Source organism: Hyposmocoma kahamanoa, unplaced genomic scaffold (assembly GCF_003589595.1).
Source record: "Hyposmocoma kahamanoa isolate Upper Pololo Valley unplaced genomic scaffold, ASM358959v1 79, whole genome shotgun sequence".
Taxonomy (NCBI): domain Eukaryota; kingdom Metazoa; phylum Arthropoda; class Insecta; order Lepidoptera; family Cosmopterigidae; genus Hyposmocoma; species Hyposmocoma kahamanoa.
Genome location: NW_020653993.1, coordinates 8,334,691 through 8,349,359, shown reverse-complemented (window position 1 = coordinate 8,349,359; position 14,669 = coordinate 8,334,691). Strand labels below are relative to the sequence as shown.

Sequence of the window (14,669 nt, the reverse complement as noted above, 5' to 3'; positions counted from 1 at the left end):
ATTACACCGTGGTTGCGAAATATAAAATCGATGTCTTAGTTTCTCAAACTCGTATTTTATAAAGAGTGATTATGCAGAAGATGGCAAAGCTTTCTATTTATTTTAAATTTATTATCAAGAGTGTTAATTTGGATGCTTACTTTAAGAATAGGTAAAAGTCAGTGTGTGAATATGAGGGAAATGTGATGTGTAATCAGTCTGTAAAATTTGTATATACAACATTGACTTAGAAATAAATGGACGACGGGTCTAATACAAAAACCACGAAAAAAATGTCCCAAGTTAACCTATTTAAACGTAGTGACATGTAAAGGAATATGAAAAAGCTAAAACGTTGAATTTAAATTGTAATACCATCGCAGTACTGTCTAATTTTGCTTGCTTCGCTGTCAGTCGTACAAACGAAGACTAAAGCGTGAATTACGCTCTGTATTCGATTTTAACGCCCTATATGTTCGGACACTTTTTAGCGCGGACCATATAATTGTAAGTCAATGATATACAATCAATTTTTTGCATTTCAGTAACTTTGTGCTTGAATATACGTGTTTGAGACAGTAAGGCGACGAAATAAGATTTCGTTTTCATTATTAAATTACGACTACTATTTCAGAATAGTACACAGTTTGCTAATCAAGATTTGAAATGGAATTTAACGACATTTACTCCCACTCATGTATTTGAGGATTCAAGAGATCCTGTAGCTCAGACTGAAAGAGTGGAATCTAAATCACCAGGGGAAGCAACATCTCAAGGGAAACAAAACAAACCAGAGAAACTAGATCTGGGTTCGAATCCAACGAACGCGTTGGTATGTCGAGATGGGAAAGATCAAGTAAGTATTGATTTGATAAAAAGGAGCAAGATACAAGTGGTATGCTGTAAGATCAGGTACGAATCTTTCAAGATTTAAAGTTAGTCCAGATCCAGATTATAATACGAGTATCTTTAATGAACGGTAATCTGTATTTCTTCAGAAGGGAATAAGTAACAATGTGGTTCTACAGCGAAACATTTTGTTTTAATTAAAACTATTGTTGGTTTATTTTTCGAAATATTTCAAATACTTAGTGTAAATTTTTGTAAATTAAAAAAAATAAAAAATTCCCAAAAAAATGGAAAAATATAATTTCGAAGGCTCATATTATGTTCTTCGTTCAGAAATATCTTTAAAAATATTATTTGGTGTGAATTATAAAATAAACTTGTACAGCTAAAAGTTGTTTAGAGAAAAACGAGAAATAAAATGATTGTACAACAGCGAAAAAAACCTTTTTAATGGCTCCATTCGTTCAGTAACTTCAATTTTTGACAGGTGTCAACGTCACATGTGGAAAATTAAAAGTAAATGTCCGGATTTTTTTTATTTTTATTACAAACATTATTTCTTGAAAATGGACGTTTTCCATGATCCAACACTAATTGAAACTAACCTTCATGACAAGTTTTCGGCGCCTAACAAAGAAATGCTTTTTTATTGCAGTACAGAGAAATAATATATACCTCTTTCTTACGAGAACCAAGCTACATAGGTATAGGTTCTTTTTAAATGTCAAATATATCTTTTTTATTAATATAAATTACAAGGTTTATAGTATTTGTAATGTATTGCAAAATTGTAATTTTAGGATACCTTACATCACCCTAAACTGAATTCACCATGGTCGAACGGAACAACACTTGCTAATCAAAGCACTGACTTGACAATGGACAAGCACAAAACAGAGATTTCAAGGCGTTCAGCTGGACAAGCAGTACCTAACCAAATGGCACAATGGGAACAAACTGCGCCAGGAGCACTTACTGCATGGCGACAAACCGGTCAAAGTGGACAAGCAGCATTGACGCAAATGGGATCATGGCAACAACCCGTCCAACGCGGACAAACAGGAATGAGACAAATGGGATCATGGGGACAATCACCTCAAAACAGACAAACGGCCTCGTGGGGTCAATCAGCACAAAATGGGCAAGGAGCTGGACAAATGCAATGGAGACAAAATGGAAATTGGGGTCAAACCGCTCAAAATGGACAAGCAGCAGTATGGGCTCCAAGGGCCCAACAATCTGGTTCTGTAATGGTAAGATTGAAGAAAGAATACTAAGAGATAGAAAAATATTTCGAAAATGTTCCAAACCTCTTTGCCCGGAAATGGCAACATTAAGATAAAAAATCTATTATTGAATCTTTGACTTCCGGAAATTCGTCTAACATATTTCAAACTTTGTGTATAAGCTTGCACCAGTGAGTTGAAATTCGATAAAACAAATTTATTCAGTAATTAAATTTTAAAAAGGAACAAAAGATTACTTGCAATTTCAAATTTATTTTGTACGAATTTGAACTCTCAAGACACAGACAAAAGTTTTGATGATGAGAAATGCTTTTGTTTTGAACGTATATTAAGAATAAGTCTTTAGTTCTCAGCAAAAGTTATGTCAGATTTTAACCCTCCCCGTGCAGCTGAGTTAGTGGCAATTAGTCTTTATTTTTTTACCATTGTTTTAAATTATTTTAAAAGAAAGAACTTCTAAAGATAAAATTTATATTAATAGTCAATTGTAGTGTTGTCATTTCAAAGACGAATAGTATTTTTTTTGTTTCTGATTACGCTTCTTGATTTCTAATTTTAAAAATCATATTTCGGGTTTGCGTGCATTATTATTTTATAGGATTTGTCATCTGGGCAATCTTCTAAAGCGCACAAAATGAGACATGATGACTACGCGAAAATATTTCGACGATGGGAAAATGTAAGTTGAAAAGGGAGTAGCCAAGGGGCTACGTTATCCAACGTATTAGAATAGGAAGGAAGTACACTGCTAACATTTTGGGCATGTTGTAGTGGAGCATTTTGGACACACTGTCGCGGAGAATTTTGGACACACTGTTGCGGAACATTTTGGACACTCCGTACCGGAAACCCAATTTCAGTCAATTAAATGTTAGTCCTGCAAAGATGCTGACCTCCATCATCGTCATCCCACTTGACTCGTTCTCGAATTACCTTTTAATACACTATTTTTACATTACTTCTATTCGACATCACTCCAAACAAAATTCTGGAAACAAGAGGACGTGCTTATAAATCGGGTGCGCCTCACTTATACGAAAATTAAATAAATAAATAAAAAACGCACACACTCAACATAAAACAATAAACTAATTTCAAAACAAACACCGTACATTTAACATAATTTTTATTTGGACCAATTTCACTTCCACAAGAATTATATGAATAATTCTTGTTTGATATAACATTCACATTTTATAATTTTTTTTCATATAAAGCTTATATTATATAATAATCATTTCATATATTATCAATTTAGATCATTTTTACGTGGAATACTAACACTTTACATAAATAATAAGTTTAAACCCGACTCGCCATGGTACTTGTCTGTTCGATACTAGGAGAGTAATTTAAAAGTGAGAGGTGCGGAGGGAGAATTGTTTTCCTTAATATATACTCCCGGACACGTAAATCGAGCCAACTTGCATTTTTATTGTTAAAAGGCTGAATACAAAAGTATTATTATCACTGAAGAAAACAGTTTTTCCCGGTTTTATAAATTCAAATTTTCAAGAAGGACTCATGGAAATGACGTTTAGTATACCAATTTCAAAACAGCTTAGTAGTTTTCGATCAATCAAACATTGTTTAAGCTTATGCCAATTAATCTGAAAATGCAAGGTGGCTCGACTTACGTGTCCGGAAGTGTAGTTTAGAATGCTGAAATTTTATTTTGGCAAAATTGATAATGATGGTGATGATAAAAGAAACGTTATTTACATAGGTTTTATGGTTGTGGTTATCATTCAGTAGGTTAGAAGATGAAAAAGCAGCACGAGCCGAGCAAGCGTGCCGCGGCACTTCTTTTTCTCTTTTTACGCTAAATTATGTGGACCGAGTCTTTATTCTTATTTCGCTATGGCTTGACCACAAGCCTTTATATATAAACAAATTGGAATTTAACTTAAAAAAATGTCGAGATGGTGACAGATTAATTAGCATCGTTACACGATGTCGGCCAATGTGAACTTTGCAAACTATTTTAAAATACTGTGACCTAATTTGAGAATCGCATAGAACAGGAAATAAGCAATTACTGGACGACTATTAGTTTGAAAGATTTAAGTCTATGTTAAAAATATTTCAATTTCATTGTACAATTCCACAGAATCCTTATGTAAGTGTTTCAAATACGTAATATTTTTTAAATGTATTAAATGTGTTAAAATCTTTCTGTCAAAAGCTATGTATGTATTGGAATAATCACGCAAAGGGGAAATGCTACCTGCATTTTTACTTTCAATTTCACCCAATTACTACTATAGTAATAGCCATTTGTATTTTATAAATAAATTCTGAATCCATGAAGTATAATATTATGATAAGTGGAATAAATAAAATTTACATTCTGGCCATTGACTTACAAATAAATGGACGACGGGTCTAATACAAAAACCACGAAAAAAATGTCCCAAGTCAACCTATTCGAAATTTAAATTGTAATGTCATCGCAGTATCGCGCTGTCAGTAGAACAAATGAAGACTAAAGCGGAGTTTGGCGCTCTGTATACGATTTTAGCGCCTTACAAGTGCGGACACTTTTTAGCGCGGACCCGACGTCCATATAATTGTAAGTCAATGATTCTGGCAGTCACTGTGTATTCTAAATACACGAAATTACGATAAAGTGATACGCAATTGAAATTTGAAAATGGAAATGCTGGCGCCTTCAAATTAGATGCGTATAAAAGCGCTACAGTACTACCTCTGTGGCGCTGTTTTTATAATATTTTTACAATTTTCATACAATATTTAGAGGCGTAGTTGCAGAGCCACAGTTGTGAGCGGTTGCGCTACTTTTGCGGTTACAATTAGTGAACTGGAAATTACAGACGGCTGCCGCGTCCACAGAACAATAAATACCTACAATAGAAGTGCTTTGTTTGTGTGGCACGCGTGCAAACAGTTCGAGGAGTTTTGCAAATTTTGAGCTCAGTCTGCCATTTTCGCTTTGTACGTTATGGTGCATCATGTCAATTATCTCCCGCAAAACCTCGAAAATCGTGGAAAAATGCCGCTTTTTATTTGGAGAACTAAGTAAATATCCGAATGAATTCGTTGTCGTTTACCTGTGAACCGCTAGATGGCACCATGATTGAAATTTCAATATAGAATAAAACCGTCGTAGCTGGCAATAATAGATATTGATGGTATTGCACTTTCAACGACATGCCAACAGGGTAAAGTTTAAATTATATTAACAATCCAAAATTTATATTTCAAACTACGATCTTTCATTATCAAGATATTATCATTGTGTTTCAAATGATGAATGTGTTTTGTAATAGAGGCTTAAGGCGCTTCCATTGCTTTATTCTTCCGTGGCCGCACCACAGCCGCGCCAGTGCAGCGCTCTTACAAGCGTCTAATTTGAAGGTGACCTAACTCCTTGCTTATTTAATTTTATTCTAGGCTGACGCTCAGCCGTTTTACAACCCCTATCCCGCCGGCCGTCGCTCAGGTACTGGCTATTTGTATGTAAGTAACAAGTCATTTTGTCTCATCGCCCGTTCTCAGTAGACAACATTAAACATGGCTACTCTTCTTCTTGGCGTGTCGTCTCTGACGTTTATATTTGTGAGGACCAGTACTTAGCGAGTGAGATAGCATTATCAGCGGCGTTGTACAGGCCTTCGCATGTGCAGGTTTAGGGACACGCACGGCAGGACAAAAGATGTGCGGACATGCGCTCTCCGAGCTGTAACCCAACCAAGCAAGCACACCTTGCTTAGGCCGACTTGGGTCCGCAGCCTATTTAGGGACTTCCAAGTTTGCCGAGGTAGATCTTGCCCAGGAGGTGTTCCGACAGCGGGATGAGTGAGGCCGTGGGGCATCTCTTTTCCAGAGACTTATTCGGGCCTGCTTAGTGTCCCCGACCAGAGGTTATACTTCTTTAATGAAGCTATGGCGACTCTTTAGCCTCTGGATTACCGGCATGTGATGGTGTAATGGGTATCGCGGGTCAGTCTCTTTTTTTAAGAGTTCCAGGGAGCTAGCAACGTCTCTACGGACGTCCGATGGGGCAACACCAGCCAACGGGTACAGCATACTTACAGGGGTTGGTTTCAGACAGCCAGTAATAATTCGATATGTGTCATTTAGTGCTGTATTCACTAGGTGCGTGTGTGCTGAACGACTCCAGACTGGGCTGGCGTATTCGCCAGCCGAAATTGAAAGGAACATGGCTACTGAACAAGATTCTTCCATTTTGTTTTAAAAACTAAATAATACAAATATATAATTTTTATCGCATGCGGTATAGAGTTGAATTTAAATCCTAAGTATCAAGCTTTATGTACTCTTAACCTTGTACCATAGTAAATACTGTAAATAATTTCAATTACAGCTTTATAATTATATTTCTATAAGAATAAAAATAATTTATTTAATTTTTTGTTTATTTAGGACTTTCTATACAAAATGAAACAAAAGTATCCGAATTTTGATCCAGAAAACCCCTATGTAAGTATTAGTTTTATTGCCCAGACAATAGAACTAAAACATTTTATTAAGGGTTTAAAGGAAGTTGTAATTAACTTTTCGTTTACAAGGTAAGTCACGTTAGTTCAAAAAATTGTAATTCTAATTCCATAAATACAAGGTGGCATTTATTACTTCACGATATTTAGAGCACGTTTATTTGACAATAATTTCATCGCGCTCACGCCCCGCGGTCGCCGTGTGGCCGCTGCGCATCGACCGCGTGCATCTAACTGTCATAGCAAAATACGTTCTATTTATTTAGTTTTTTAAGGTTGGTTTGTCTTTAATCTAGGCGGCGGGTGCGCGGCGTTGTATTATTCCAATGAATTTAAATATTGTTGGCTAGTGAATAGAATTCACATTCGCCATTAATATACGTGAAAGCGTAGCGACTGGGCGGTCGCTGGGCGCTTGAGTGTATACGTTAGATTAATACGAACAATTTCAATAGTATCGTAATTGCATTGTAATTTTAGTGGAGCGTTAATGGAATTACAATGATCAGTGGTTTTAATAAAATTAGCAGACTTAGGACCCTGAGCGGTAATTGTAAGCGGTAATTGTGAAGAAGAAGAAGAGCTTACTCAGTGAAAAGATCCAAATCAAAAGTATTCATGCCACACAAACTCGTTTTGTCTGTACATAGCTCGGGCCAAGGTTAAGAACCAAATGTGAATTGTTTCTAAGATATTTAGAGGGAACTCTCAGTGAGAATAGTGATAGGGATTCCGGACAGTCAATAGAGCCCGATGCTATTTTTAATAAAAACTTGAAGTCACCAGTATTACGACGAATTTCGAGTGTTACGAGATGAAGCCTCCTACATTCTGGATATTACTGAAATTGTGTAATTGTTAGCAACTTTTGTACATCAGCGGATGATTATATTCTAGTTTCACTTTTAGTTTCAAGTAACGTACATAAATTGACATTTCTGTCGCAGGGTGCAGCTTATGATAATCGAGGTCATTTTCCACCTCAATATCCGAATGAAGCCGAAGTAGTGCCGGTGTGTATTAAATCAACCGCCATACATATTATGGCAGATATAACATCCAAGACTGTATTTCTCGTTACCATGTATTGTTTAATTCCGCGTTTCCTAATAATAAGTCCTTATGCTCCGACTGGCAGGACCAAAAAGATAAATATGTGCTCGTGCTCCTACTAATGTATCGTCACCTATATTGATATGTAATTGCTAATGTAGTATTCGTATGTATGTTATTTAACCAAGCAATGTGTCGTGGCAGTCTAATAGTTTGGCCATCCGCCTCTCATGAGTTTTTCGGTAAAGTAAAACATCGTTATGAGACCTGCACGTCGAAGAAGGTTCACAACCTTAGGAGACCGTGTGAAGCTCCCAACCCACATTGGATCAGCGTGGCGGACTATGTCCTAAAAATCCTCGCCTGAGCGGACTTCGGTGGGATGTATAAATGGCTTCATGTTGTAGTTGTTTGTTGCAGTTAGTAAATACCTAGCCGACGATGTCATCAAAATTTTGTTACTTTAAAAAGAGTACTTTAAGTGCGCCTCTCCCGTGATTTGCGGGATCTGGAGAAAAGGGAAACTCAATCGACCAATAAACGTTCCTTTTCCGTGGTATAACAAGAGAAATAGGGCAACTCCTGCCTGTTCGGCGTGTTAATGCCTACACGTCTCTCGGGGCGAAGGGTTGTCACATCATGATTTTAGTTGTACCTACAGGTTGTAAATATAATTTGAAAATAATCTCAGTACAGACTACTAAAAAACTGACCTCAAAAGTAATTCATCCCCTAGCTTGCCACCCTTAGAGGTAGAACAGTTTCTTTAAACTTAAATAGTACCACTTCTGAGACACCTTCTTTCCAACAAAAAAGACTCATCAAAATCGGTTCACAAATGCCGAGGTGTCGTATAACATAAATATAAAAAAATAACATCCTCCTTTTTTTAAAGTCGGTTAAATAATGTATTCGTCCCTGTATTCTCGTGCTATGTTGAAATAACTTTTGTCAAATGCAGCACTTACATATTGATATTTTTATATCAGCTTTGTGGATTGGTATCTCGATAGTCTCAGTACAGAGTACTAAAAAAACCGACCTCAAATGTACCTGGAATTACATATAATTACCAAGTTTTATTGAAATCGGTTACCGGAAAGTGCGCAAACCTGCATTCATCCCTTAGTTCGCCACTATATGGGACTTGACACGGGAGATAATAAAAAAGTGAAACAATTGACGGGTGTCGTCAATTGTTTCACTCAAATCGACCAGTTTATTGAGTTTTGCTATAATGGACGAAAATTGGAAAATTACATAATCTAGTTACCGATGAAATGTGATTTCATTTGTTTTGTAATTAGATGTTTTGGAGTTTTTCCCACACCACCGAATGGCTGTTCCATCATCGTTAGAGATATTTATTTAGTTATCTTTATTTCAATAAATACAGAATATTTTTGGAATATACGGAGACACACAGGTCGGTTGTTGGCGCTGTACTATTTCAGCTTTCTAATTTGTGATTTCAGTGCAAACGAGAGTTGATATTTAAAAGTGATATAAGGCCCATTTGCCTGACGAGTTGCCAGTGATGGGTGGCCCTTATTTCGTATTTATTTCTGATTATATACTCGATGTTTGATAGTTTGTTCTGAAATTTACACATAAAATAAAAACTTTTGCTGTTGTGCTTGTTGTTGTTGGGGAATTAAATAAATCACAACGATTCATCATTCCTGTGGCGACAATACAAAAGTTTTCATTTTACTAATAAACAAACAACAAAAAAATATTTAGGTGCCATTTTCGCAGTTATTGATTATCAGCATCCATCTGATGTATTTTTTTAAGCACCGGGCGAACACTTCAATTCTATAATGAAAGGAGCGTGAGACGACTCGTGCTAGGCAACACGAGTGCACCGCGAGATTGCGAATGTATGCGTCGATATAATCGTCGCTTAAATGCTAAACCGACGCATCACAAAAATTACAAACGTGATTTTATTGCAAAAATGTGTTTAAAAACGGTCAAACTTTAATACAGCTCGAAGACACGTAGCGATTTGACATTATAAACACCGGAATTACGCAAATGCCTGTTTGGCATTCTGCACTTTCGTGGCTAACTTTTGAGCTAAACAGTCCTTTTGTAAGTTATGTCTATAGGAAATGAAACTATTTTTCCGGATTTAAACTGTTGACTGTCAACCGTGACCATGGGACCTGTAAAGGGCCCGAAACGTCGGTTTGTTTGAAAAAACAAATATACGCGATTTAAATCCGGAAAAATAGTTTCATTTCCTATGTGTAACAATCGCGAAAACCTAAGAACTAGTTATGTCTATGTTTACAAATTTATGGAGTCTTAAAATACGAATCTTTTCGCGTTCACACATACATATGCCACGTTATTATGTACATCTGTATGGAGTTACATTACTTGTCTTGTTATACTACGGTAATAATATAGATAAAGTGTTAGGTGACCAGTGGTAGGAAACTGTCTGTGTAGAAGCTGCCTGAGTTGGTTCCACAACCTTACCTATTTCTACCCAAAGCAAACCGTTGTGATCCGGATTGAAGGATAGGTAGAGTCACCTCAATTACAGGTGGCTCCAAATTCTTACTTAGTATCACAATGTTTAAAGTAGCCGTTTACTTTTGGACTTGAAATTAATTGGCGATCTTCGAAGGAGGCCTATGTACGGTATTGGACGTCTTTCGGCTGAAGTGATGGTGATGATGATGCTATGTAATCAAGTAGATACTATTGTTGCAGATTAGGGGACAACTTATGGTTCTTCCGGAAAAACCGGTACGTTTACAAAAGTAGTATAAAATTATCGAGTCTCAAAACATTGAAGGACGTTGATAGAATTAAGCAAGATGACCGCCCAAATATCTGCGACTCGCAAAAGGCTCAAATACGGAATCTTGAATGATTACTACAGCTTTAGATGAATGAATAATCAATAGTCAGGGGGCTATAGATAGACGCGATAGCGATAGTGTGTAAAGGGTTACACAGTCATTTTATCGCGCGGGATCAGGTGCGTACAGGATGCCTACCACAACCTCTTCAAGCAATGTTACTTTAACCTTACATTGACTTTTCGTACCATGACGCGCTTAAAGTGAGCTTATTATAATGTTAAAACTATGATGCTTGTGACTATTCATTCACTTAGTTCATACTATGACGCGACTTTAACATTAAAGTAATATTGTTCTTATGTCGAATTTAGCAATCTTAAAATAGTTACTCAGACGCAGTGGAAACAATATTATTTTGACTCAAATTAATTATAATGATTAAAAGTTAAGTTGAACTTATTTATTTACATAAATCTCTTCATTTTATTTATTTTTTTATTTAATAGTACACAGGAAATAATTTCTCTTTAAATAAAAACACGCGACGTTTATTTCGTAAAATTATAAAACTAGACTGTAATTCCGAATTCACAATGTAACTATTTATTTTATAACTATTGTTTTATTTAGTTTTCTTCATAAAAATGCGGAAAAATAATTGAAAACAAAGTAATTTTAATAGATTTTATTATTACATACTTTTCTTTTTTAACAGTTCAAATTCTCTGAATGTAAATAACATTAAGCACTTAAACATTATACATACTACGATAAGACGATTCAGAACATTAAAAAAGAAAGAGATGGCATTATATAATTCATATAGCGTTTTATTTATATAATTCATATGTAACTGCCTCCGTGGCCGAACGGTTACCATGCCGGACTGCGACGCAGAGGTCCCAGGTTCGATTCCCGGGCCTGGAGAAATATTTGTATGGCCTACATTTATTTCTCTCATGAGTTTGGGTGTAATTTGTGGTTATCTATGTGTGTGTCCATGGTACCCGCGACACAGGGTTTCCCTAGTGCGGGCCTATGTTGAGTGTGTGCGTTATTATTTATTTTCTATTTTTAGTAAGGAATAGACAATATTGGTAAATCATTCGTTCTTTCAATCACTTTATCAATACATTACTTGGTTGACAAATTTGTCATGGTACGAATATGAGTAAGCTTAGTATGAGTAAGTAATAAGCTTATTTTAAGCTTACATTTAAATAAGATTGTTTTTGGAAAGGTTGTGGTAGGCAACTTGGATTGCGCGCGGGAAAGCTTGCACGCGCATTCATGTGCGATTACCTGTTTGAAGTTTTTTAAACTAACGTTCGTTATTGTTATTGGAAAGGCTAATCGCGCAGGATAGACAGGAGTGCAGGAGTGCCTAATTGTGCGCGCGACTGATGACCACAATCACGCGGTCTTTACCTTTTTCTTCCAACATCTTTACACGTACTCAATTGCTCACGATTGCTGTATCACGCGCGATAGATTGTCTGTATAAAGCCCGGTATTGAATGTTGAATTGCGAACGAATGATGAATTAATGAATGATATTGATTTGCCTATAATATTGGTTTACCAAAAGTGGTACACGTATGTATAATTCGACAGGCTTCATATTTTATCAAAGTTATTCATGTACATTTATTAACTTTTGAGATATTTGCACCTAAAGATCTTTTTCTTTAAAAAATGTCAGTTAAGCTGATTTTACTTAACAATAAATCTGTAAATTCAACTTCGCTAAAAATGTGGATTACGTTATTTATGATTAGCAGGGTAGTATGGTCATATACATTTTAAATATTAAACAATTGTCAAGGAATTTTAATAATATTAACAGAGTCATTAACATGCTATAATAGGACGTTATTGTCATGTTATGAAGAAATAGTCATGTAATGGAAAATATATTGAAGCTCAAATAAGCAGTTAAATTTTTTGAGATTTACGTTATATAAAGAAGATTTTAATGAAGTAGAAAATGTGTATTTCTTAGTCGTGAGATCATGTACGTTTAAATTGAAGATTATTATTGATCACTTTTCACACACATAATTCCGGTTTGTTTCTGGTAGATAATTAATTTGGCACTACTGTATTTTATTGCAAAAAAAAAATACAACAGAAAAATTAATTATAGAAAAGGTGAGCAAATTAGACTTATCTCTAAAAGAAATCTCTTCTACACTCAGAGAACAAAGGTCATAAGCGGGCAACACTGTGGAAGAGAGAAAGAGGGAGAAAAAGAATAAACTTTACAGTTATAACTGCCTCCGTCACCGAATGGTTACCATACTGGTCTGCTACGCAGAGGTCTCCCGGGCCGGAAGAAGTAATTGTATGGTTTACATTTATTTCTCACCTATGTGTGTGTCCATGGCACCAGCGATACATGGTTTCCCTAGCGCGGGGCTATGAGTGTGTGCGTTATTATTATATAAGTAAATAAAAGAACCAACCCTTACATAAATATTAAACACATAAAATATTTAATGTACAATAAATAACGTAAATATATTATAAATATATGTATAATACGAAGAGAGTTGAGCGAGAAAGGGCGCTAACAACCTTTTCTTGAAGAAAACTTACCTGGATTCCTTACATTTCTATTGCAAATTTTACGTGTATTTTAAAAAAGAAGTCATTTTGACGGTTCCGGTAACCAAAAGGCAGCTACATCCGTCAAATAGTGAGTTCAGCGTTCCAAAAAGGAAACGGAAGCTTCCTGGTCTAGATGCCCCGAGGCACGGTTCTTGATAATATTTTCTACCTTTTTTTTTTGATACCAAGTCATGAAACGAACGAGTGTAAGCGACACCCCTATCCATGACAGTCGCAGGTTGCAGTGCTACTCAGAGCTTTAGCACTGCCACTGCGTCAGTTACCCTGTAACATAACTTGACAAGTCCCAAGTACCTGTAATTTCAACTGCAGCAGCCTTACTCATTCTTCAAAACCGGAACGCATTAATGTGAGCATTACTGTTTAGCGGCTGAAATAGGCAAGGCGGTAATATTTCTCTGGACGACCTCAATTACAAGGAGCTCTACCGCTGTTGAACCTTTTTCTATAATATAATTAAAGGCAGAATAGCGTTTAGCAAATCGAGATGTCCGAGGTAAAACTCAATATCAGTTATTTAACTAATTATAGTGAACTTCACGAAAGAAAAAAAACAATGGAAATGTATTAAGACTCGATTACTATCAAGGCCGATGTCGCCAAAACTCGCACATTTGATATTGATTGGTCGTAGTTTCAAATTTAAAAAGAAATAACAAATTCAAGTTTGTTAATACAATTTAAACTTTACCCTATTGGCATATCGTTGAAAGTTCAATACCATCAATACCTATTATTGCAAGTTACGACATTTTGATATTATATTGAAATTTCAATCAATGTGCTGTCATCTAGCGGTTAATTGCTGAACGACGAGGAATTGGAGTTATTAATTTAGTTCTCCAAAAAAGAAGCGACCATATTGCAGGGATATAAGCTTTACTTTCGTTTCTTGTAACAAAACAAAACATTTCGATAAACAGAAAATTGATAATTTCTTAAAATACGTCTGTCCGATGATATGAAATACCACGGGTAATATATAGCTGGACCAATAAGCTATCATTTTTGCACTGCAAAACAGCACAATAAAGCATTTTTCTTCGATTTTAGAGAAATTGCGAGAAATTGACGCAAACATGCCGTACAAACTGAAAATGGCGGACTGAGCTCAATTATGCACAACTATGTCTACAGTTGGCACGCGTGTGACGCTAACTAACCACTTCTTTGTTCTGTGGGCTGGCATGTCCGCACATGAAGTGCTGTTGTGAATTGTATGCATCCAGCAGTGTCTATTGTGTACAATTTTGCATCCTTCTAATATTAGTATTAAGTGAATTACTATAGCAGTCTATGTGATTGTTACATAATGAAAGGAATTAAAATACAAGTGTGGGTTTATGCAATGAGCCGTCAGGTGCGTTTCATAAAAACGTCACACGAGTATTTTAATGCCTAGTTATGTACAACTACTTGAACTGCTTTATCTATGCACATATTATAAGCTCTCTATGATTTGTTCAGATGTAATAATAGAATCGAATTTGATGTTATTATTATTGCAATAATAACATTTTCACAGATAAGAAATTTGTTCTAACAAACAGTTTATCTTTATGCTGGTCGTAATTTTTTTTTTTTTTTTTTTTTTTTTTTTTTTTTTT

At 35.7% G+C, this 14,669-nt stretch overlaps 1 protein-coding gene across 1 annotated transcript in view; it reads left to right on the top strand.

Moving 5' to 3' along the window:
• Positions 1–1,766: 1,766 nt before the first annotated feature.
• Positions 1,767–14,669, top strand: part of LOC113233540 — a 38,979-nt gene continuing 26,076 nt past the window's right edge. Inside the window, exons 1-7 of the mRNA XM_026468662.1 lie at positions 1,767–2,081; positions 2,674–2,754; positions 4,186–4,194; positions 5,490–5,555; positions 6,483–6,539; positions 7,504–7,569; positions 10,337–10,372. Of these exons, the coding sequence (XP_026324447.1) occupies positions 1,767–2,081; positions 2,674–2,754; positions 4,186–4,194; positions 5,490–5,555; positions 6,483–6,539; positions 7,504–7,569; positions 10,337–10,372 (630 nt within the window). The remainder of the gene's footprint in view (positions 2,082–2,673; positions 2,755–4,185; positions 4,195–5,489; positions 5,556–6,482; positions 6,540–7,503; positions 7,570–10,336; positions 10,373–14,669) is intronic.